This window comes from Passer domesticus, chromosome 7, assembly GCF_036417665.1.
Source record: "Passer domesticus isolate bPasDom1 chromosome 7, bPasDom1.hap1, whole genome shotgun sequence".
NCBI classification, from domain to species: Eukaryota; Metazoa; Chordata; class Aves; order Passeriformes; family Passeridae; genus Passer; species Passer domesticus.
This window is the reverse complement of record NC_087480.1, coordinates 8438104-8462570: the sequence shown is the minus strand read 5'-3', so window position 1 is coordinate 8462570 and position 24467 is coordinate 8438104. Positions and strand designations below refer to the sequence as shown.

Sequence of the window (24467 nt, the reverse complement as noted above, 5' to 3'; positions counted from 1 at the left end):
TCATGGAGAGGGAAAATGCTGGGAAATAAATGTGGAGATGCAAAGTCATTTGCCCAAAGATGTGCAGTGGATTGAGAGAGCTTCTGGTGTGTAATCAGGCCATGGACTCCTGTGTGGTGTTTTGTCCCTGAGCTGTGAGCCCTGGGCTTGGTCCATCCCTTCCTCCTCCTCTTCTTCATCCACAGCTGCCAGTGTCCTGGGGCTTGAAGCCAAAATGTGGCTGCTGACACTGCAGGTAGAAGAGGGGATTGGTCACTGTGGATTGGAAGATAGAGCATAGAGATGCCAAATGCACACATGGCTTATGCCCTCATGGCCGTGGGGCAGGACCATCCTCTGCTGTGCAGAGACATTTTGGAGAACTTACTATCCTGATTTCTCTGTTTGATCTTTATTTTGTTTTGTTTTTTTTCGGGGGCAACTGTGTGTGAGAATGAATTGGGAAATAAAAGTGGCTCCTGCAGAGCACACGGAGTACGTGCAGTCTGTCTGGGCAGAGCACCATTGGTAACTACCTTCAAAGAAGGTTATTTTACTTGCTTTTCAACCATCTCCATAGTTGGTCATAGAGAGTTTTTGACCTTAATGTCAAATATCCTCCTACCGAGCTTCCGAAAGTGCTCCCAGAGCAACAATGAACAGAGGCTGTAACAATGCAAGAGGAGGAACTTCAAAAAGGTCTTGAAAAGCTTTTGTGAAATGCATTATGGTGGATTGTTTGAAGCTGTTAGAACTGATCTTTAATAGTTGCACTCTTTAAAAGCTCCAGAAATCCATTCATGTTTACAAGATGAGACATAAATTTCAAAAGTCTTTTTTCTCCTCTTCTTCATTTTAGTTCCTGAGTTAATAGGCATGGTTCCTGCAGAGAGATGAGAATTGCTGAGGTCAATAATATGTCTTTAATGTGAGCTGTCAGGATAATCACCTGTGCTGAAATTCACCTTGACCCAGAGGATGTGTGCAAAGCCCTCACATTAGGGTAGTCCAGTGCAAAAACCCCAATTTCCTTAGGATAACCCAGCACAAAATTGCCTGGAATGGGCTGGGGAGGGACCACTGCCAGGTTAGTCAGGTGGGAGACTGATGCATTTGGGTAAATTAGAAGGTATTGTTGCTAAAATAAATAATGAAGTTCTCCACAAATGGGATATCTAAGGGGTATCATCTTGGGCTGGGTTTCATACAATAAAGGGAGAAATTTGTGTAAGTTTAGGTTCATTTACTAAAACTTTGTGGAAAAAGAAATCAGCCTTTTATACGTAGAATTGTAAGTATTTTTTCCAGTATTAGCTGAAGGTGGCTCATTTAGCTTGCTGGTACAAGTAGCCCTCTGAGAAGTGGGTTACCTGTACTGTAGGAAAATTACTGTAAGCAAACTATCTACTATTATAAAAATCCATTACAATTTTAATATGGAATTTAAGAACCACTTCAATAATCTTCAACTTTTGGCTTCAGGTATTTGGCAGACTGACTTGAATACATTTTTAGGCAAGTATTTTGCATGTTTGTGTTATTATCATCAATTGCAAATGAATAGTTGGAATCTTATTTTGTGGTAGCATCGGTTAATAAAACCTGTAGTACCCTGAGACAGCACTGACAACTTTTAAGAAGGTAGGATGTGGAACCAATATTGCAATAGGACAGTTAATTATTATTAATTAAAGGTAGGCAAAAATCATGGACTTCAGGTCACAACCTAACAATGTCCCCAAGGCTTATGTAGCTTTTTCATTAAAATAAAGTTTCAGTTAAGCAAAACTGATTCTGCAAAGAAATCTGGTAGTCTTCTCCACTGTTCCTCAAGCAAAATTCTCATTAGCTTCACTGTCATGAGCATGCAGACTGTAGTTCATAAGCTAAAAAGTGTAAGTATTATTTGCTTTAAATTTTTGTCCTAGATCTAGTTACTCTGACACTAGGAATAACTGATTTGAGAAGGTGACTAGAGAGCAAATATTTATTGTTCCTCATTATAAAAAACCCAGAAGGCACTTGGTGATGACTGAGACAGCAGATTTAAAATAAGTAAAAGCAGTATGTTTTAGACAAGAATGAGGTTAAATTGTGGTGCTTGTTGCCACTGTGTGTTATGAAGATCAAATATATGGAGAGGTTAGAAGTTCATTGGGTGAGTTAATGGGGGATAGATACGTCAAAATCTGTTAAACATGGTGCTCTGAGTCCAGCTCCTGCTTTGGGAAGTCCCAGGGCCTGTATTTCTGGAAGAGAGGAGGCTGTGCCAGTCTGTGCCCCATCCCTGCAGCCCTGGCAGAGTCCTGGGCTGGAGCACACCACAGCTCAGTGCAGAGCTGCTAAAGGCTCCTGGGCATGGGGCTGAGCCCTGCACAGCTCAGTGCAGGGCTGCTAAAGGCTCCTGTGCAGCTGCAGCCCTGCAGCCTGGGTGGCTTCCCCCAGAGCTGTCAGCTGGGTGTTAGCTGGGGGCTGGCAGTGAGGGCAGGGTTGGGAGGGAGTGTTTTGGTTTGAATTGGTCTTGAGAACTGATGTTTTCAGCTTCAGCTGAGACAGCATACATTTTTAAATTTCCACATGTCCTTACTAATGCTTTTCAAAGGTTTCACTTATGGAAAATGAGGAAATTCTGGGGAAAACGATGTTTGGACATTGTATCACTTTAAATATGTGTTCTGCAATAATTAGCTTATTTAGGTGTAGGAGTTTACCTCTCTGTACAAACACAAATATTCTGATAATTTGTTGGTGAAGAATACTTTGACAAGCTGTCACAAGAATTTCAGGTTTTTTAGATGTCTTCTATTTTGGTTCCTTCTGCCAGTGGATTTTTTAAACAAAATTCTGTTAAATGGGGGCAGATTTCTTTCCAGAATATAATTTTAAATGTTTAGTTAGATGTAGTGGTTTTCCTCCAGCTGTCACTGCTTTCTTGTTCTTACATTCCTGAGAAAAGATTTGAAAAATAATTGTGAGTGTATCTGTGTCAGCCCTTCCTTGCAAGGGCTTTTGTTTATTTAAATTTGTCAGTTTCTCATGTTGGTACTGCAGACTCTGCACCACATTGTTTCCCACGGGTCACAGACTGGAGGATTATTATTCAGTGCTCACCCTTGGAGTGTGTTTTGGAGAGGCAAAGAAGAGGGCTGATAGAGGTAGACCACGAAGTCATGCCTCAGGTGCCATGTATGGGATTGTCAGATGAGTAGTGCAAACGACAACAGCATCCTCAGCTGCTTTGGAGGGGTCGGGATAGAGCCTGCCTTGGTGTCCATCAGCAAGACCATAGGGATGTCACCAGAGCCTTGATAAATATGATGGATTTAGGCTGAAAATGCCTCTGACGGAGGTCTGTCTCCATGGGCATGGAGCTGTAAGGCAGCAGGGAAGAGAACCTACAGCAGTAAAGGCAGGGCATAGCCTTGAGTTCAGTTCCTCAGCTTTCTCTGATTTGGAAAACAGAAATCAAATGGCAAAAAATACATACATTTCAGTAGCACTATTGTTAGCTGAGAAGTGTTGCTTACCCTGTTCCAATGAGGCTTGGATGTTTGGAGTAGATCAGTAATTGACTTCTGCAGTTTTCCTGAGGGAGGCAGCAGGAGCATCCCTGGCCTTGCCAGATGCAGAGTACTCAGGGCTGGTCTGAGCACAGGCACTGGGAAAGCTGCTCAGAGTCAAGGGGCTTCCCCACAGCTCTCTGCAGGAATTTGGCTGACCCTTTTCTTCTCCCCATCAGGAAGGAACTCACCTTTGGGGCTAGGATGGAAGGAGCAGGGAGGGCAGAGCACTCACCCTCGGGTGCAGGTTTGTACCATGTGAGAGCAGAGCTCTTCCCTCACTGTGCAGCAGAACAGTGTTTCCCTCCTGGTGCTTTGGGCCCTATTTGCTTTGGTGTTTGGGAGCTGGTGACCCCTGTGCAGAGCACTTGGGGAATCATGCAGGCATGAACAATTAATCTTTTAAAAGGTCTGCTGCTTGGTAATGTGCCAGGGAAGCCGGTGTAGCCCCACTTTATAATGTCAATTTTTAATGATGAGAACTTTGCTAAATTCAGCCCTTGATAAATCTTAGAGTTGGGTTTTCAAAGTTTAAAATCAAACATAATCCAATTATTTCAGTATTTGATTAAACTAAACTGCCACTTTGGTAAAGTGTTTAAATAAATCAGTATTAATATACTTTTCTACAGTAAATAAAGTTATGTCTGTACAGTTCAGATATGAATATTCACACAGAGCTCTTGGAAATGAAGCAGTGGCAGTTTGCACAGAACATATATTAACCTAAGGAAATAAATATTTTATTGATCTTTAAAGGGATCATGATTTTGCTGGTGATGACTGAAAATGCTGGTTTTAGAACAGTGAAACCACTAGCTGTAAATATATTTTAGGAAATCTATTATATTTTATTCTGTGAACTCTGAAGACCACGTGCTGTAAATGCTTGAGGGCTGACAGACTCTGGAGGATGTCAGTGGGCTTTTTTCAAGTTGCTCTGCTGGCACTGGCTGCCAGGTGGCACTGCCAGGAGTCAGATGTCAAACACAAAATAGTTCTTCACCCAGTGAGGCTTCCCAGCTCCAGCTCAAGCAGCACCCTGCCCTGTTTGTATGCAGGGATATCCCCTCTCCAATGGAAGCTCATCCACAGCCTTTTTGCCCCAGCAGGAACGTGCCAAGTGGCTGGGACAGCTTTGAAATGTGTCTTTGTAAGAGAGAGCTGAGCACCAGGGCCTTAATATACGGTTGAGTGCTTGTGCACACAGAAATAATTCCAAAGAGTGAGAATTAGGGACTGCTGTGTCCCTCAGAGCCACCTGCAGAATGCTTGAAACCTGCTCTGTCAGGAGCCATCAGCCTGAGGTGGCCAAAGGTCTGTGCAGTTTGACCTTGGCTGCCTGTGGGGTATTAAAGGGCACAACCAGCTGAACTCTGTGTAAGATTTCTGAGCTGTCAGGAATTCACATGCTGACTTGCTTTCACTTGCTCATCTTCCACCTTGTTTCAACAGGTCTTACTAGAGACATGATCTTCTTGTTAAGCAGATTATCGGCCTTCCAGAAATGCCATGAAAGGCAAATCTACCTATTTTTATGGATTATTTCATTTTTCTAGGCTCATAAGATTCAGGAAATGAGATCCTTAGTTCCACATCTTAGTTCTTCGGTTCATGGTAATCTGAAGAAATGGGCTTTGCTCACTACCTTCAGCTTGGCTTTGATGAAGCCATTAGTAAAAATAGACAGCAAGAAGACATTACCCCAAAATGTGGAAACTATCACTGCTTTTGGATCTGTCTGTCTTGAGCCCTTGTCTCTACTGTCACAAAATGTGTCCTTATTTCCAGGCAATTTATTCTGTGCTCCAGGAGCAGCTTTCTGCCATCCAGAGGTTCTGGGGGTGTTGTGCTTGTTCGAGGCTTCCAAAGTCTGTTCTGAAATCTTTCACATTTCAACCTGTGCCTGTTTCAAGCTGCTTAACCTGGTGTAACCCATATCCAGGATACCATGGTACTCTGTCCTTTTTTAATTGTGTCTGAAGTTCCCCACTGAAGTGTGAAAAAAACACCATCTTCTGAAGCCAGGCATGCTTCTCTGTGGCTGCCCATTAAAGGGACATCTTCATCCCAGGATGCTGCTGGAACATTCTTTGAAAAGAGACTAAAAGTTGGAGAATATTAAGAGATACTCAGTGAGCCCACTAATTAGAGTTGACAAAGAAAATTACAATAAAGTGAAACTGCACAAATCCAAAAAACTGGGTCTTTCTCTGATTACTTTTATTGAGAGAGTGATAAAACTATTTCTCAGAGTGGGAGTCTAAGAGACTAATGTGTCATTACTTTCAAGTCAAGAGATAAAACTTCTTGTTGCTTTTTAGAACATTCAGTATTTTAGCATTATTTTATGATGAAAGAACATGTGCAGTCTCAGCTCATTTCTTATGTAGACTTATATGCTTAATGCCTGTTTAAAGGCATTTTTACCCTACAGGTTTATACAATTTTTTTTTTACTTCCTTGGGCCATCATGGGTTGTCATGCTGGATGAGGTTTCTTACCTGGCCTCCTATGCTGTGCACATAAGGATGAAAGGCTTCTACCTTAAGAAGTGATTCAGTCCTGCAATTAACTAAAAGAGGGAGTAGAGAGTCACAGAAGACTAGAGCATGGAACTGCTTGGTTCCCAGGTGTGTTATAGAAAGGATCTCTTGAAGAAGTGTATAACTTGGCTTTTTGTGGTTGATTTAGGAGATTTAACATTTGATATTTCTGTGAGATTTCCCTTATTTCATAACAGGGGATCTGGAGATGTGTTTGATCCTTAAGATCAGCTGTATATGCTGCTTTCCTATGTTGCTTCATTTTCTACACTGCTTTTTCTTCCCCCCATCCTCACAGGTGTGTATTCTGATGCTCTTTATGACAAGCTTCAGCCTCATCCTGCTAGAGGAGCATGGCTATGCATTCAGCTTCCCAGGTGTGTAGCCTCTGTGTGGCACTTCAGGGTCAGCTTGGGCAGGGCTCTGAGCAACCTGATTTCATTGAAGATGTCCCTGCCCACTGCAGGGGAGTCAGACTGGATGACCTCTAAAAGTGCCTTCCAGCCCAAACCAGCCTGTGATTCTGTGTGCTCTCATAGGAAAGGCAGTAGCTCTGTTTTGCTGGTTGCCATCCCCTGCCTGATCCATCACGTGAAACTCTTCTTCTCTCATGGCTCACAATTAGTTAAATTAATGAAAAAATGTTTAAAAGGCATACAGAGCCCTGTAAGGCTAAGGCATGGGGACAAATGGAAAGTCTCTGTCCATTGGGGGGAAAGAAGAATGTGGAATTAAATCAATTCAAATGATGGCATTGATGTGTGGAAGTAAGTTTCAGTGTAAGGCTGACCATGGTGAGTGATGGCCTGTCACATTTTAGAATAGAATTACAGTTACATAGATAAAGGCAGAGGACCATGTGAACAGTATTCCTGGCTAATTGCCACAAATATTAACAGATACAGCCCTGGCCATGCATTTGGGTGTCTGGCAAGCAAGAGAAAAGATCTTTTTTTGCGCTGTCAGCCAGAGATCTATGTATTTCATAAGTAAACACAATCGATGTATAATTTTGTTTCCTGAAGAGCAATGCAAATCTGGCTCTCATTCCCAGAATTCCTAAATGTGCATTATCTGGGCACTGTTCATTTTCATCTATGGCAGAAATCACTTACATCTTTTCAAAAAGAGTTTGTCAGTGTTTGCACCAACAAGATCTCTCTGCAGCACTCAGGCGTACATTGGCTTAAGCAGTTGAACTTCAGGCTTTGAATCTGACTTCAGTGTTACATGGGCAGCTACAAGAGTTCTTTGTGTTTCTCAATTTCATTGTGGGTTAAAGCAAATCAACACAGGATTTGAGCCAAAGCTCATTATGGTCAATGTAAGTTTTGTCCAGTTGGTTTCTAAACAATGATTCTGTTCATGTAGCAAGGGCTGTATTCAGGGAAAAAATTCAATAGCATTGTGTAATCTGCACAAGTGGAGGGTCCTGCTACTTTAGTAACATTAGTTGCATTTCTAGTTAGTGTTTGCTGTCTTCCCAGGCTGTGAAAAAGTTAGGGAATAACCAGTGCTAGATTTTTTTTCCATCTCTTTGCTTTAATATAAACCAAAAAGGAGTAGGAGGATATTGCTATTATGATCATGCTTTTTATCTCCGTAAGTAATTTGCATGCCAGATAATTGTTTTGAGAGGGTTAGAAATAGGCAGCAGTGTATACCTGTGCTTATGAATCTGGTGCTCCGTGTGCTCCCAGGACTGACAATATTACATCAATACCTTCTTGAGGAATCCTGCTCAATAAAAACCCATTGATCCAAATAGTCACTAATTTAATGTGACATCTTTGCTGATGGGATACCCTGCGTGAGCGATTCTTTGCTGTGGTTAATTTGCAAAGTTCAAATTAAAACTTCTTACAACTATAGTCTTTAGAGTAATGGAGGATTATGTCTCAGATCACAAGCTATGTGAAACGGTTAGAGATCAAAAAAGTACTAATGTTGTGCTTTTCTCAAAGGACCCAAAGTTAATGGGGAGCAGCAAGCAGCTGGGATGTTCTGCAAAAAACTGTGCTGGTCCTGCTGCACTTGTTCTTCAGTGAAGTAAAATAAAAAAATTCTTCTGATTAAGTTGGTAGAAGGATTAGATGTTGGCAAAGTGGTAAATAATGATTGATGCAAGCTCCATCAACAGGGTAACATTAATTTCTTTTGAACAACTTTGAAGATACATCTAAGATGAAGAATGTAGCTTTTGCTTATGTGGGTGGAGAGCTGTGCCTGGAGAGTAGCAGCTCTGAACATGTGAGCTCACATTGAGAACCTATTGAACACGCACCCAAGATATAAAGCTGTGGTTAAGAGGAATAGCATCAATATATAAGCACTGAAATACCAAGAGGGGAGAGAGAGGCAGTTTATTTGTTGTATCCATTACTAGCAGTTACTGCAATATATCACATTGTGCTGCTTGAAAAGAACTGGGAAGAATTAGGAAAATAATTTCTAATTAATAAAGCTGCTTTATAAAGGATTAGTAAAAGATCTTGATGTATTTATCTAGCACAAGTTAAAAAGCCCAACAAAAAAATAGAGGTGCTTACACATCAAGATATATCAGGATATGTACTAATTTATTTGTGGAGATCTTATCTGATTATTTGAAAACCACTAGTAGACCTGAATCTGGTACTTGAAAAGTCTACTAGAAAGCGCTTTGCTCTTCTACCACATTGTCAGTTTTCCACCTATCCTGTCACATAAGAATCAGACTGAATTAGTGTTAGTCGTCACCAGTAGGGTATGAGAGCCAGATCATATTAGGGACTGTCACACTGTATTAGCCAAAATTAATACGGAAAGAATATGATTTTAAAAAGTGCTAGTGTTTCAAATGCTGTATCTTATTAGCAGAGGAAGCTTTCTGCTCATAAAGCCGGTGCTTTCTCCTCAGTCCCCCTTGTTGATGTGAGATGAAATGCCATGCTCCATTTATACAGGACGCTAAAAGTGTGCACAGAGGAATTCGCCAGGGGAGCTCAGGTGACAGGAGGCTTCAGAGCCCGGTCAGGGTCTGGACTGCTGTTGACCTTAACTTTATAAGGTGCAAGGTAGGAATGTAGTTATCATTTACAGTTCCTGACATGTCACTTTACAGCCTGACTTGTTAATGTAAGGCAGCATAGGTTTTTTTGATCCTGTAGCAGGCTGTAGTTTGTAGAGTTCAGCAGGTATCACATGGGGACCAGGGGGGACAACTGGGATTAGCAAAACCCTTCATCCATCCTGGGGAAATAGAAGCCAGAACTGAATTACAATGAGAAAACTGCTTGTGGTTATGTAGCATGCCTGGCCTTACACCCCAGTTTCTGAGAGCTAACCAGCATGCCCTGCCTGTAGAAGGGAAAGCACAACTTCCCATGGAGTTGCTAACACCTGGCTGGAGATGCCAGCTCCAGGAGGTGCCAGCTTTGCCTGCAGCAGCTGCCTGGCACTTGACAATGTGAGTCACTGTTCCTGTGTGCTTTAAACATAGAAATCTCTTGCCTCTTTGGATGAAATTAATTATTTTTTTCCTAAAAACATGAAATAGATTTTTTGGTAATGACATAGTATTTAGCTGTATTAGCTGCACAGAAAAATATCCTATCCTGTACATGATGCACAGTTATTGTTTTAAAGCTATCAATATTAATGCAGTGACCTGAAATCTTGTTCAGTTTTAGCTCAGAAGCTCTTTTCTCTGAGACACTTTGTATTAGTGAAACTCATTTCAAAGCTGGACAAAAAGCTTAAAAGAAAAAACTGAAATTAGATGTGGGAGGGGGGAAGCCCTTAAAACTTAAGACAGAAAAATTTCTAGGCAAAAATTGGTTCCAGGCAAAGTGGAAAAGAATTTGTGAGCTGCTTTATCTGCTGCATAAAAGCTCATACAAGCTGATTGCTGAAATTGGGATCTTCATTTTCCCCTCTGGGGAACCAGTAACTCCCAATTTCCCTCAGCTGCTGCATGAGGTGCTGGCTGGCCCTGCTCCTGCTGTCTCTGCTGTTACAGGAAAGCTGTTAGCACAAGGTTTTTCTGGTTTGTTTTGCCTTTTTTTTTTTCTGGAGGAAAGGGTGATTTTGCAAATTGGTGATTTCTTTTGGAATGCCCCAGTGAGGAGAGCTCTGCACCAGCCTAATCCCCCCATCAAGATGCTGTGTTGCTCACAGTGAACCTGTGGACAGGACTATGGGAATGAAGGAGGCTCCTCTTAAATCTCAGGCATGAGGGGATGCACTTGGCTGAAGTGAAGATCTGGAAAGAGACTTGAAAAAACGGAGGCTTGGAAAAACTATTTCCAGGAGCTTTCTAAATAACTTGTTAGTACAGGCTTGGATGTAGTACATTTCAGGTGAGGCCATATGTCAGAGGCTGATGTCTGGTCTAAGGTCCTTTATCAGTCCTTGGTGCATTTGTCAGTCTGTGGAGCCTTTGGAGCAGTCTGTGGAGCCTTTTTCCTTTGTCAGGGAAGCAGCCTTTGCTGGCTCCCAGGAGCTGCAGGACCTGCCCTGTGCTGGGGCTCTGAGGGGCTGGGTGGCTGCGCTGATTTCGTGGTGAGCAGCTCCGAGCTCTGCTGGAAACAGATCAGAAACAAGGAGACACGTCAGTGCATCTTGTAAGGGGAGAACAACTTAGAGAAAAAAAGCCTAATTCCTGTAGACAGCACAGGAACTGTTCCCTGCATCCTGCCTTTGACCAGTCAAAATTAAACAGTGAAGGGGCTTGGTTTTCTGTGCCCTATTTCTGATGAGAGAGGGTGGTACCATAGGAGTCTGGTTATGCTTCAGCAACAAAGTCCAGTTAAGATGAAGAAAGGTATTCTGCAACCTGTTTCCATGGGTTTGTGTGGTTGGGCTCTTGACTGTGCTTGGACTGCAATTTGCATTGTGTGTCCTTCTAAAGTTCACTGCTTGTAACGCTTAGTTCACTGCTAAAATATGTACCTGTGTTAATTCAGTGTATTGATACATCAGCCTTCTGTGTAAACCTCTGTGCTGGCTGCCTCCTCTCCTTAAACCCATATGGACTGAGGCCAGGTCCTGTGTTCGTGCAGCCTGACCTGTGGGACGGCATGTGAAACCAGTGGGGTTTAAAAGAAGCAGAGCTGCCACGTGCAGGCCTCATTGGATCTTTCAAAATATAAAATGGGATGAAAATTGCCTGATTGTTTTATCACTTTCTAACTCTGAGGCTTGTGTGTAAATTATCACAGGGACTGTGTGTTTCCATGTAGTCCCTGCTGCATCTGTGGCCAACACACTGAAGGATTTCCATCAGCTCACAAACATGCATCAGTTAATTTTTAGGGTATGTATGTCTGTGCTGAGGCTCAGAAAAGAGAAGAAAATGCTGCAGCATTTTTAGTAGCTGCGGCACACATAAGTAGATTATGCAAAACTGTTAATTTTTTATTACTAAATAGCACTTTAGGGAGTGGAAGACCTTAATACTCTGGCTAAAGATGCTAGTCACACCAGATTACTATTGTTGTACATTAATAATAAAAATAGCTGGGTCTGATTAGTGTCAGTTAAGTTTCCTGAATGAGGGATATAACTCTTTGTATTAAACTGCTTCAATAGCAACTAAGGATTCCTGAGGAATAATTTGTATTAAAAAGTTAAGACCTTCACTACTTTTCTAAAGGAATATCTATGGCTAGTGTGGGAATTGCATACCATTCACGTGACAGCATGAAAAGAAATTATCTTCTCAGACTATGAAGTGTAATAAAGGAACATTCAAAAGTGATTTTCATTTAAGTAGATTACTTGTGTTTTCTTCTAGACTAGGGAAAGCACACTCTATTTTCCATTACTTTTCACAAGCAGACCTACTGGTTTGATCCAGATATCCATCATTAAATGCATCAGGCCACTCTTCCCAAGTACCTGCCTGTGACTTGGGATGGACCTGAAAGGGAAATCTGGAGGGAAGTGCATGGCATGATTTGCTGGCAGTTTTGAAGGTATGATGACATACCAGGGGCTAATCGTGATTTTGGGTTCTGTTAATGTTTTGTTGAATTGTTGCTGAGTCCAATAAACAGATCCATGCTCAAAGCTGCTCAACTTTGTAGATGGCTGGCTCACCCATATTGGTTTTTAAAAAGCAAAATGAGGCCCTTTCGTATGCTAGCCCCTTTCTGAGGTTGTTCACACTCCCTCTTCAACAGGTTTTTTACTAGACAGAAACATCTTCAGAGGCTGCTTTTATCACTGTAATGATGATGATTGTACTGACTGTGCAAAGAGCTGGAAATGAGTCCGTCGCTATTTCCCTGTGCACAAGCAAACAAGATGCTGTCCACACGAATTTTCCTTGATCTCTGTGACACATCTGCCGTGGGCACGTCAGGAGAACAGTCAGTTTGCCTGTGATCGTGCATTGCAAACAGGTTTTTTTACCCAATCAAAACACAACAAAGAAGACTAAAACCTTTGTAGTAAGGATGCATGCTTAGTACCCAGAAAATTCCAAAGAAAATCAACAACTTAAATGGAATATGTTCATACTGTTTCAGAGAGAATATATAAACTGCTTTCACTTGGTTGTTGTAGTGGCAGGATATTCCTGGGGTGGGTGATGAGAATGGGACCTCTCCTCTTACAAATTCCCAGTTCAATAATAGCTGTAAATGTTTATTTGATGTGAAAGAGCTAATTGTACAAATAATTATTTTCAGCCTGATGAGCCTCTGCTGTTTCTTCTGTGGTAGTAATTAATTCTATAATTAGAAAATGTCCTTTTAGGTAATTTCTCTGGGAACTCAGGCTGTTGTCCAGTGCAGGAAACCTTCAAGAAGCTGAAGTGGTTTGGTTATGACCTTGGCAATCTGACTACTTTTATTGGCAAGGGCTGGTTTGCTTCACTGGGGGATCATTACTGAAGAATTTAGCTTTTATGAGTGGGATTGGAGATGAGTCTCTTGATGCTGAGATTTGGTGCTGTGGATGAATGGATTTGCCCTGGCCTTGCCCATCTCTAGAAGAGGACACCTGACCTACTTGTGAATTTGTGTCTGCTTTTGAGCCGTCAGCATCTGCCATTCTATGAGAAGTTTGGATGAAATGAATGTACTTCATAAGGTATCAGTGAACACAAGAAAATCAATAAGTAATCTGTGTGATAATTAATTAGCGTGCCAGGATGAATTACTGTTTCTTCCCCTCCTGATTTGGGTCACAGTCACATCTGATTTGGGAAGTTGTCAGTTTTTCAATTATAGCTTAGTCTTTGTTCTTGATATGGCTTTTTGCCTTTTTTTATTTGATGTGCCCAGAATGAAGGACTGGCAGAGAGAAACTCACACTGTGCAAACTTTCTTGTTGTGGGAAGGAGACAATATTGAGCTCAGCACCTAGCAGAACCTGTTGAGGAGGAGATGTACTGCAGGCTGTCAAAGCTGGCTTGAGCCTGAGTGTTTGAGCCCCCAGGAGCAGGAGGTTTTGTTCAGGGATCTGACACCTGCTCCAGTCTGCAGGCTCCTATCTCTTCAGATTTCCCTGGGACTCAGATGCCATTCCTGGGAAGCAGAGTCTCTCCAGCCCGCATACTCCTGGAAATTCACCCACTGCCATTCCAAAACACACAAGTAGTTTGGCCTGCTCTCAATTAGATTTAGGATGGGAAATATTCCTCAGGGTCAGTCCCAGGATTTTTACTGTCTTCTTAAGGAAGAGGGATGGGTTTGTGAGCTTTCCAGAGACTCCTGTGAAGGCAAAGCAACTACCAACTTATTAACAAGCTTCAAGTATAAATTCCAGGCCTTGCTATCCTGTTTCCCTTCTGTGGTCACAAAAAAGACTAACTATGTGTGATAGATTAATGAACTCCTTTTGTAAATACACCAGGTAGTGAGATAGATGCCTATTTAACTTTCTCAGTGAACTTCAAGAACCCAGATTTCCCTTCTTTACAACAAATTGGTTTCTATCAACAGAATAAAGTCTCTTAAAGCATCTCTGCTGGGTCTCTAATGATAACAAATAACTCTGCTTTTTACTGGATAGTAGACAAAGCAAAAGCACCCTACATCTGATACTCTGAGTGTTCAGAAAGGATAGGAAGTAAACTGGTGATAATCATGCAGAGCTTTAGAAATTATCATTTGCAGTGGAATGGTGGGGGATTTTATTTGGGTTTTTTTGTGTGTGTGGGTTTGACAACCAGTTCCTATGGTGTCTGAAAGAATTAATAGAAAATTAAATTACTCTGGAAATTTCACAAAACATACTTCAAAAAGGAGTTTTATTTTTCTCCTTCCTAATTCCTAAATTTTCAATGATTTTTCAGTTTACCTTCTCTTAAACATCTTTTCCTTTTTGCTTTTGGAGACCTTGGAGAATATGGAATTTATTTCCTATTTGTGTCACTATAAAATATTTTCAATACAGCTTTCAGGGCACACAAGGAGCTCATCTTTATTAAGGGTCACATATTGAGAGACACTGAAATTTATGCTAGGAGTGGTCACCAGTATGGAGTAATTACAAGAGAACAGTTTGGTCTGAAACAGTTTGCTTGATGTGTAAGAAGTTAATGATATTTTACAGGGTTTTATGACAACCCAACCCCAGCATGTAGCTGATGTTACTATTACTCCTGCTCTCATTCTAGCTGTAGTATTTCATCTGATTGCCATCCTCGTGGTATTTTAACCACCTCTGCTCTAAATGGACCAAATGTGGTTTCAGATGTATGACTAACGTGAGGAAGGGAGATCTTATTTTTCTTTGTAATGCATGGCATCAAAAAGAACATCTCGTGCATACAGTAAATATTCTGAAAGACTTCTACACACATACAGCACTTCCTAGCTATGCTAAGGTAGCTCTGTATTACAAAGTTTAAAACTGGCAGATTTTGTTTGGATTGATTCAAACATACCTTTGGGAAGAACCCAGTGGAGAGTTTCCTTCATCAGCAGACCACAGCTGGTGGCCATCAGAATAATTCTAACATGGCTATAAATATATTCAGGGAGAAAAACCTCTAGCCCATTCATGCTGTTTCAGAATGAGAGGCATTACAGGGAAGCTGAAGTTTGGCCCTTGGCACATTGTGGAGGCAGCAGCTTCTTGCTCAACGTCTGTCTGTTATGTCTGTCACTTTTTCAGGAACTGAAAGCAGAGAGTCACATGCTGCCTACTCAAACTCAACTAAACTACTGCTCCATTTGTGAGGAGTCATTTGGTTTTAATTAGCAGAACCTCTTGGCTGACTGTATTGATACAGTTGAAGGTCTCTTCTCATTATGTGGAGTCAGGTTTTCTCAGGTTCTTGTGTTAAACTTATTTTTTTCCCAAGTCCAAGAGCACGAGTCTTATTTATAAAGCAGTATTTGCTGCAAGTTTCTTATCCCACCTCAGCTAGATAAGTTTAGGTTTCTAAGCAAATTGTATTTGGCATAGGTTGACTGGAAGGCATCAGCTCAAATGTGATGTAACTTTTATTTTAGAATGAAGCCAAGGAATTGCTCGGTATCTCAATGTTAAGAAACAGAGGGTGAAAGACCTTAATAAGAGTAAAGTGCAAAATTATGGTATAAGGTACTACTGTGTGCCAGCTTAAGTGATTGGAAAGAAATATAGAAAACCTTCTAGTTTTCCCAAGCAATGATGGACTAATTATCCTCCAGTTGCCAATAATTCAGGGTGAATGAAGGGATCTAAGCAGGAGCTGAAAATTGGAAGTAGTCCAGAGTGATGGAAGCGCACATCTGTAATGAGCCTCACTGCCCTGATCTCTGACTGCTGTGGAGAAAAATTATTTTAGCTTCAGGCGTCATGTTCCCAACACGGTAGCAAAAGTAATGGATGTTGGGTAGCTTCTTAACTTCAGAATATCTCCAAGATCAAATTATTCACTTTAAATCATGGCAGTTACTTGTGAAAACAAAGCCAGAGTTCCTAGCGCTCAATAGTTCAGACATAGCTAATTTTGAACTGAAATGGAGATGCTCTGAATTGAGTTCTGACTGCAGTCCTCAGACTCTCCCTTTCATCTTGGCTTTACAACCTTTTCAGGCACAATTTTCCACCTGAGATTAACTCCTGACTCTTCACATCTTGCCTTTATTCATCACCACTGTATCAACTCACGTCACCAATGGGAAGATCTGCTTTTGTTTTGAGTGACTACTTCCAAAGCTTGAGCAAAATCTACATTTACATAAAAGCCACAGAGTAGAGTTTTGATGGTGCAAAGGTGTGGAAAGACTTTGGGAGAGCCAGGTTCCTGGTCAGACTGGTGGTAGAGGTGTAATAACTGGGAGGTGCAGGTGACATCCTTCATCCTCACCAGGCAATGCACTTCAGCCATACATCTGAACAGTGAAATAGATTAGAAAGATTTCATAAGTGTTTGAGTCCAAAAATTCAAATTGCAAGACCTAAGTACCATCATTAGATCTTCTAAGGGATTAAGCAACAAATTTTACAGGAAACAGCACTGTCCCATCCCCCTCCCCAGCCTGTAAACATTACTGGCTGCATCAAACTCTGAAACGTGACTATTATCTCAGTCTCCCTATTAACATGAGCTATTTAAAGTTTTGCTTCAGAATTGTTTTTCTTGTGATTCTTTCATGATAATTATGCAATTAATGTTAATCTAATATTAATGCTGAAAATCCATACAGTGAGTGAATTCCTCCAGTTAAACATACTGACAGTTTTATTTGGCTGCACTGTGTTTTATTAAAACTTTGTACACTTGATTAGAGGCAACAATAAATTAAAATGAAATTTCAGTAAAGGAAGTTGATATAAAATGCAGATTTTTGCAGAACAGTGCTCTTTTTATCTTAGAATCATAAAATCATTTAGGGTGAAAAAGACTCTTAGAATCATCAGGTCCTACAATTAACCCAGCACTGCCAAGGCCACCAGTGAACCATGTCCCCAGGTGCACGTATTCCTCATTTTCTTGCCTTGTTTGATGTTCTTTTGTCAGAGGTGTTTGATCCTGGCTGTTCTTTGCAGCAGGGCTGTGCTTGCTGTGGATTCAAATCCCATCACTGTCCACACTCTGGTCTGCCGTGGGTCACAGAGGTGAGGAAAACACTGAGGAGTTGGGAGCATCCACTGGCAGACTCCATGGCACCTCTGAGCTTGTCCCTGCTTGCCTGTTGGTGAAATGGGATCTGGTTCTTGCCCAGGAAAGAAATGAAGAGCCATTACACACCATCCTTCTATTTTCACTAGGATTATAAATTTAAGTAGTTAAACTGCAGGCTGATTGTGAGCATTTGTTAATGTGGCAGTGTGAGAAACCAGCCTCTTAAATCAGACACTTTAATGCTTTAGTCAGTGAGAATTTTTCAGAACTGTTACATTTTTGATCCTGTGTTATTTTGGTTTTTCCATCCTTATTTTTTAATTTAAGTCGGATTTGTCTTTAATGAAGGTAGAGTGAAGAACAAAAGGTGTCAAAGATGTTATGGGTGTCCTAAGTAGCTTTGGAAAGAAGTTCTCAATGGGAGATTTGGCAGTCTGCTTTGTCAGGTTAAGTGGCTGCATTCAGAGTCCTTTGTATTTCAGGAAAGACCTGAGAGGTGATTAAAAATTACATAATCTGGTTCAAAACTCAGTTTTCAGAGGTGATATTTCTACAAGAAAAATTTCCTATTTCACTTCATGATGAAATTCCAAAGTTAAGCTTTTCCCTGGAATTTCTATTTATACATCATAGAAACCCAACACTTTTCTTTGTTGGTGGTAATTTTGCCCTCTTTCCCTAATTTCAAACTGCTGCCCTGTCCCATTCCTGCTCAGCAGGAAAAAGCTGAACTGCCTAGAAAGAAGGCAGTGAAAATAAACCACTTTCTCTCACAATTTGACAGCTCTGTCCTTTTTCCATTTCCTTCTTTTAGGAAAATAGGCAAAGAGTATCAAATAGGAGCTGGGTGTTCTGGTTTCCTGCTTTTGATACATTTGGCAGTGATTTGAGATTCTGTCAAAATGCCCTCTGGGCAATAATAGACTATGGAGAATTCTAGTGATGGTCCAGGCCAGTTAAAGTTTGCCTTGCCATGATGGCAAATGGTTCTGTAGTTTGTGTCAGCACTTCTGCTATATCCTGATACCTGATCTGAACATTGAACAGCTTATCAGTGTTGCAAATGGAATGGCTGACATAGGTCACTGCAGTATTTACAGAACCTGAACTACAACTTCCAATTTCTTTTGGCATTCACCTTTCCTAAAGAATTTGCAGCAGAAGATGAGTGTCAAGAATTTAAATCTCTTGTTGATAGGTAGTTACTTTGCAAGTGTGAACAGTGCAGCAATTTCTGTAAGCTGAGGATTTCAAATGGAGCACTGCTATGATAAGGTGATAAACCTTCTATGCTTCTAGGTAGCGTTAGGGATTTTGTGTGATCTACTCTTCCTAGTGGACCTATCTTTGCTGTATTTGCTAGCACAGTGGGTGCATTGTGCATGTAGACAAGCATATGCCACGAAATGATTCTTTGGGGTGTGCTAGTCTATGTAGTACAAAGCCTTTTTGTCACTAGAGCAGTCTGGCATCTCTCATCTCTCCCAGGGTAGCTCGAGGGGTCTGACATAATTACTGCTGGAAGCAGTGGATCAGTTTAAATACTAATGTTTTGGAAAAGATCTTATATTTGATATAGAATTTTTATTCTGCAATTCTTTGAACATTAGTGTGGATGTGTAGCTCTTGAATTTGATAAGAAAGTTTGGCCTAGTAATGCACAGGTAAGAATAATTCAATTTTAGTGAATGTATGTACTGAAGATCAAATCAAGGCAAATGAACCATATCACTGAATTTGTGAGAAATAAAGTTATGGGATAAAATTCTACAGTACATACCAACTCCGTATGCTGTCTTAGTAATGCTATAATTAAGCCGAAGAGTCATGTCAAATTGGCCTTTTCCATCTGCTCTGTGATCTGCTCAGGGAGCAATTTGGGAAGAATGACAGCTGACCTCAAAACCAACAAGTTCAGTTAATGTATGATCCACCAGAACTGATACTTAAACAGAGCTTATCCACTTTCTTATACGGGTGCTAATTGTCCTTTGTTTAATTGGGAAAATCAAAATAAGGCTTGCCTGATGCAGGCTTGTTCAAAATGTTGTTTCAGTAGATGCCTCTTGGTATTAGCAGAGCCATTTTATGGCTCATAAAAACATTCTTCCATTTTATTTGCAGCTATGTAAACTGCAGTGTGGTGGTACAAGTTTAAAATAGCACTGTTGGGTTTTTCTCTTCATTTTTATAGCTTTTGCCAAAACAAACCTGCTAATAATAAAGTCTCAGAAGTTCATATGAGTAATCGACATGTAAGACACGTGAAACTCAGCCTGTATTTATAATACTAATTGATTTCATTTATTCTGCATCCCCTGTGAATTTCTCACTGCCAGTCTTGTCATTACCCTAATGTTGTTGTTTCCAATAACACTCAGAAAAGTCGTTTTGAAGGCAGGGGGTCTTTCAGCACAGATGCATCAGGTGTAAAGCTTCCTTTCCTCTGAGGTGATCAAACTGGTTAAGGAAACCCCGTGGAATGGTACAGCTTAAAAACCAGGGGCTGTCCATCTGTCTGAATCTGTGTTACCTTGGGAAAATGCTTAATGCTGGCTTCCGTGAGTGTCTGCATTCAGATAATGCAGGTAGGGTTTTTTGTTGTGACAGAGAAGTGAACAATATTGCTGCTGGAATCAGTGCAGTATCTGGAAGGTCATAGTCAGGGTGTACAAACCTAAACCACCTCCTCATATGTTTGTTCTGCTGGCCTGGAATAAGGAAAGTACTCTGAATACTTGGATGGAAAAATCTAGTTTCCATTTCTATTTGATAGACAGAGTTAAAATGTAAATATGGTAGAGAATACCCTCAGTTAATGGTGTTTTGCCTGTCTGGTAGGTGGGCTCTGCCTTGGTGTCTGATGGGCAGTGTCCTGGTGAGTCACCATTCTCAGAGAAACAAACTTAGAATCATCCACAAATTTTAGCATCTGCCATAATTCAAAGTAATCTTTAAAACAGAATTTGCCTTTAATCTGAATTTTTCTGAGATCCCCTCCCCTCCCTGCTGCTTTTAGCAATTCTGTGGCTTTGCCATTTACTCTGTAGCCCAGTGCCAGTGATTTTGCTGGAGAGAAGTGCAGCTGGCTCGGGGCTGGTGTCCTGGGACAGCTGCAGTGACTCACACTGTTCTCTACCTGCTGCTCCTCTTGGCATCTTGGACAGGAATTTTATGAAGTCTTCAGCAGTTTGACATTGAATGCACCAAGTCACCACACAGACTGGGGTTTCACCAAGGGCTTTGTTCAAGGTGAAATTCAGAAATTCAGGCAAGGAAACTTGAATGAAGCTTTTTTTTTTTTTTTTCCTGTCCCTCCTTCTAAAAGGTGCATGAACAGACATCACCTGCTGTATCCTGAAGTGTCTTAGAAGACAGTAAGTAAGGACCAGCAAGAAAATCAAAGTTAGGAGTGAGGAATATCCTGAGTTGTTCATGTTTTGAATACCAGATTGGGATACCCCTTTTCCTTTGCCTGCATGCTGTCACAGGCTGAAGGTGTGGCCCTCCTGCAGCAGTTGCACGATGGGCAGAGCAATATGTGTTTGATGCTGCCTTTTGCTGTGTGTTGAGAGGGGAAAGGCACTTTACACCCACTGTAGTTACTCGGGAAGCCTCAGAGCTGCAGTGTCTCAGAGCAGCTGGGGTAATGTTTTCTCAGAGCAGTTTCCCAGCTCTGCTCCTGGAAAAGCCATATTGAGCCTCACAGTGGAAACTGCATTAGCAGTGTCATCAGTAATGAGCTGCAGATTTTAAGTAACAAGGGCTGAAGCAGCATGAGTGGGAGGGAGCCAAAGCGTGTCTGGAGTGACCTGCTGAGGCTTTCTGGGGGATGCCACAGGTTTGAGTGGGCACAGGCTGGTCACAGCCAGGCAGCAGCCTGCACCTCCACGCAGTGTCCAGCTTTGCTTCAGCATTGGTGTGGAAAGGGAAGGGATGGGTGTCTCAGCTTCAGGTGGATGTTACAGAGCTGTTAACTCACATTCTATTAATTATGCTGCACTGAAGCTTTACCTGTTTGAGGTGGCAGGTTTGCACTGAAGACTGTTGTCAGGGGTATTATGCAATGGTCTGTTATTTCAATGAAGTATTAAATAAAATTGTTTCCACATCAGGAAAGAAGGAGATGACCTGCCAGAAAGCCTTAGAAAAACTTTCAAACATGCCTGAACCTACTGACCTTCAAGATACAGTGCAAGGCTCATATTTTCCTTTTCCTTCAGACCTTGGCTAGATGGGATGGCTGGAGGCACCATATCAGTGCATGGGGAAAGGCCTCTTAATGCTGTCACCATCATTTAAATATTGATCAGAGCATGCAGAAGGACCATGTTGGCCATGGGAGGTGAGTGAGCACAGTCCCTGTAGGCTTTTCTCTGCTCCTGTGAGCAGGAGCTGTGTAAGCACTGTGTGCATGACCAGCCGTGCACAGTGTCAGCTGTGAATCACCAGGCCTGTGAGAGGAGGTCACTCTGCAGAAGGGCAGGGAAGCCTCAGCTGTCCATTGCCATTGGCAGGAACTGCCTGAACAGTGTATTTTTTTTTTAAGAGTTGCAGTGTATGAAAATATTTTCTTGCCTTGAAGCTTCATTATTTCTGTTTTCTTTAGGAAATGGGGATAATTCCTTTTATCTGCTTTTTAAAATCTAAATTTGATATTCCTGTGGATGAGTCTATTTCTGTCTGTTAGATAAACATCTTGGCATGACCTGTGATTTTTGTTCATCACACTAAGTGGAGAATCATCATTACAGTCACACAGAGGAGATGACCAAGTGTTGTGTGCTGAACCTCAGTGGCTGTGCAAGTACCAGTCTGCATGCTTAAACTGCAGAATTAATACTTTTTGAAAATTCTTGTACATTTAAAAAATGCTAGTTGGGAAAGGATGGTCATTCTGTCCCCTTTGTAAATGTGGTTCCAGTGTCACAGCAAGATATTATTTTTTAAGTGCCAGAGTTCTCCAAGACTTCCCTTTTCAGCTTCATTTAGGTTTCTGAGCTGAGACTTAACAGCTGCTCTGTGTGTTCAGGTGTCTGCCAGGGCATATTTTGTGTGAAAGCATGGAGAAATGGCACATGTAGGAATTGTCTTGCCCCAAATGGTTTTTCCAGAGTATTAGTTTACTACTATAATAACCATTTTTAATCATAACCATTTTTAATTATAACTATTTTAGTAAACCAATAATATTATTTGTCACATGGCACATTTAGTTAGGTTTAAAGTGCAAGTATATTCTAGATAAGTCAAAAATGACAATAAATTAGCACAGTAAAAATAATTTTAAAAGTGACCTCCCACATACTCCCATGGCCAAATATTAGAGGTTGGGAGGGAAATTCTGTAGTTCATTGCTAAGTGGCATAAAAGTGCAGAACAAGTGGATGGGAAATGTCATATTAGCATAGTTGTTTTTCAAGTGTTAGTGTTAACAAAGCTCTTTTGACAAAGTCTGTAATACATAATTTTTCTTACAAAAGAAATCAGAGTTGATTAAAGCATCTTTAATGGCCAGAGAATTTTGTTAACATATTAATCTGACTGGTGGGCAGACTTTGTCTCCTTGAGAAGGCTGTCCTAAGATGGCCTTCACCATCTGGGTGGACACAAGACCAGGGAATGCCTGGCCTTGGCAAAGCTGAAAGAAATTATTTTCAGATGCTTTTTGTAGGAAGACTTCTTTCTTTTGCAGCTGATGCTTAAAGAGACCAACACTTGGTCTCATCTCTCTGTGAAACTTTTGTCGAAGCTCAAAAGAGACTTGGTAAAGTTACAGGCATAAAAAATGCTTGAATGATTCAGCCACCTCTTTGTGAACACTGTCTTTCCATCCCCAAAGAATTCCCATCTCTCTTGTACATCACTCCACCAGGGAACCTTGGGTCTGTATAGCCAGGATATTTTTTGTTGTTTTCTCCCTGCAATAAAAGCAGCAGTCCTCCTGCTGGCAGAGAGGAAAGGTCAAGGTACTTGTAGGAATTCCCACTAGAATGTATAAAACAGAGCAAACACTCATCTAAGGGCTCTTGGGGAGGAAATCAAACTTCAAATTCCAAGTCTTGAAGCTTTTACTATTGTACAGACAGTGTGTGAACCTGTTTAAACTCTGTGGGTTGAAACAATGCAAAAAAAAAAGGTAACCTGTAGGAGACAGGAGAAAAAGGGAGAAAAAAAAAATCTTATGGAAGCCTGTTACTTGTGAAAGCTTCAAAAATCAGAAGGGATGTGGTAAACTTTCTTCATTGAATGTGGGCAATGGTAATTGAAAGCAGGAGGATGCTAAGAAGTACAATGCTGCTGACTGTCAGAGCAGCCTGAGCTGCTCTGTACAAACTAGTTTTCTGGGAAATAGGCTTTAAACTGGGAGTTCTTGAGCTGTGGTCCATAACACACCAGAAAGTAACCCCTGCATCAGCTGTAAAACAACAGAAGAAAAACAGTGTGGTATAAAGTGGAATCAAATAAAAGCGAGAGAAACATTTTAGTGTTAGGCTTACTTGGATGTGAAAATCACTATGGCAGCAGGGTAAGTAGCAGCTGTTTATTGCTTCCCTCAGACCTAGCCTAGGTTTTTCAGTTTAGGACTGTTCCAACTGCCAGCTGATGCCCTCAGTCCACTAGTAATTCTTAGTCCCTTTGGCTTAGGTGCAGACTCCACCTGGGGTTGCAGGAGTCACTGTGTCCATCCCCTCTGCTGTCCTGAGTCTTCACAGGGGTCCTGTGGTGCATCTCTCCAACCTGCAATGTACTCCAGTCACATTGGTGTGGGGAAGGAAGGACTGGCTTCTGTTCTCTAAAGAGTTTTGTTGAACATTACTAAAATACATAGTTTAGAAGAACAAGCAATGATAGGTTACATTCTCTTAATTATTTACCTTAAGATCCATTCAGGGATGCAGCACCTGCAGTTTCAGTTGTTTTTGTCATGCCTTAGGCAATACCACAAATATAATGCTCATATTTATTAATTTACTTCATAATTAAAGAATGGGAAGAACAAAGTACAAAACCAACCTAGTGTACCTGAGTTGCAATTTCCAAAATCCCACCCAAAAATTATGTTTGAGAGCTGGCTTGCCTTTTGGAGGCAATGCACTTTATGGATTGGACTGGGGAAGGTACGGGAAGGTCATGGTAGGATTTGATTCCAAGCTGCACTACTGCTCTGAATTGTGATGACAATGTGAATAAGGTGACCACAGTCATGGCCACAGCAGGATGTTGAAGGTAGGGGAGGAGATCTACCAGGGATCTGTAAATCAGCTCCCAAAGAGGCAGATGTAAATCTTAGTTCTGTGAAACAGATGGATTAAGTTTCATTCAGTTACT

General features: G+C 41.2%; 1 protein-coding gene across 5 annotated transcripts in view; it reads left to right on the top strand.

Moving 5' to 3' along the window:
• Positions 1-24467, top strand: part of IL1RAPL2 (interleukin 1 receptor accessory protein like 2) — a 339644-nt gene that overhangs the window by 131980 nt on the left and 183197 nt on the right. Inside the window, exon 1 of one of the 5 annotated variants that reach the window (XM_064426727.1) lies at positions 3135-3165. The exons of 3 other annotated variants lie outside the window; for them this stretch is intronic. In XM_064426727.1, the coding sequence (XP_064282797.1) occupies positions 3150-3165 (16 nt within the window). In that variant the 5' untranslated portion in view covers positions 3135-3149. Of the gene's footprint in view, positions 1-3134; positions 3166-6397; positions 6463-24467 lie in introns of those variants that run through there. One more of the 5 variants, XM_064426725.1, reaches the window with a different exon arrangement.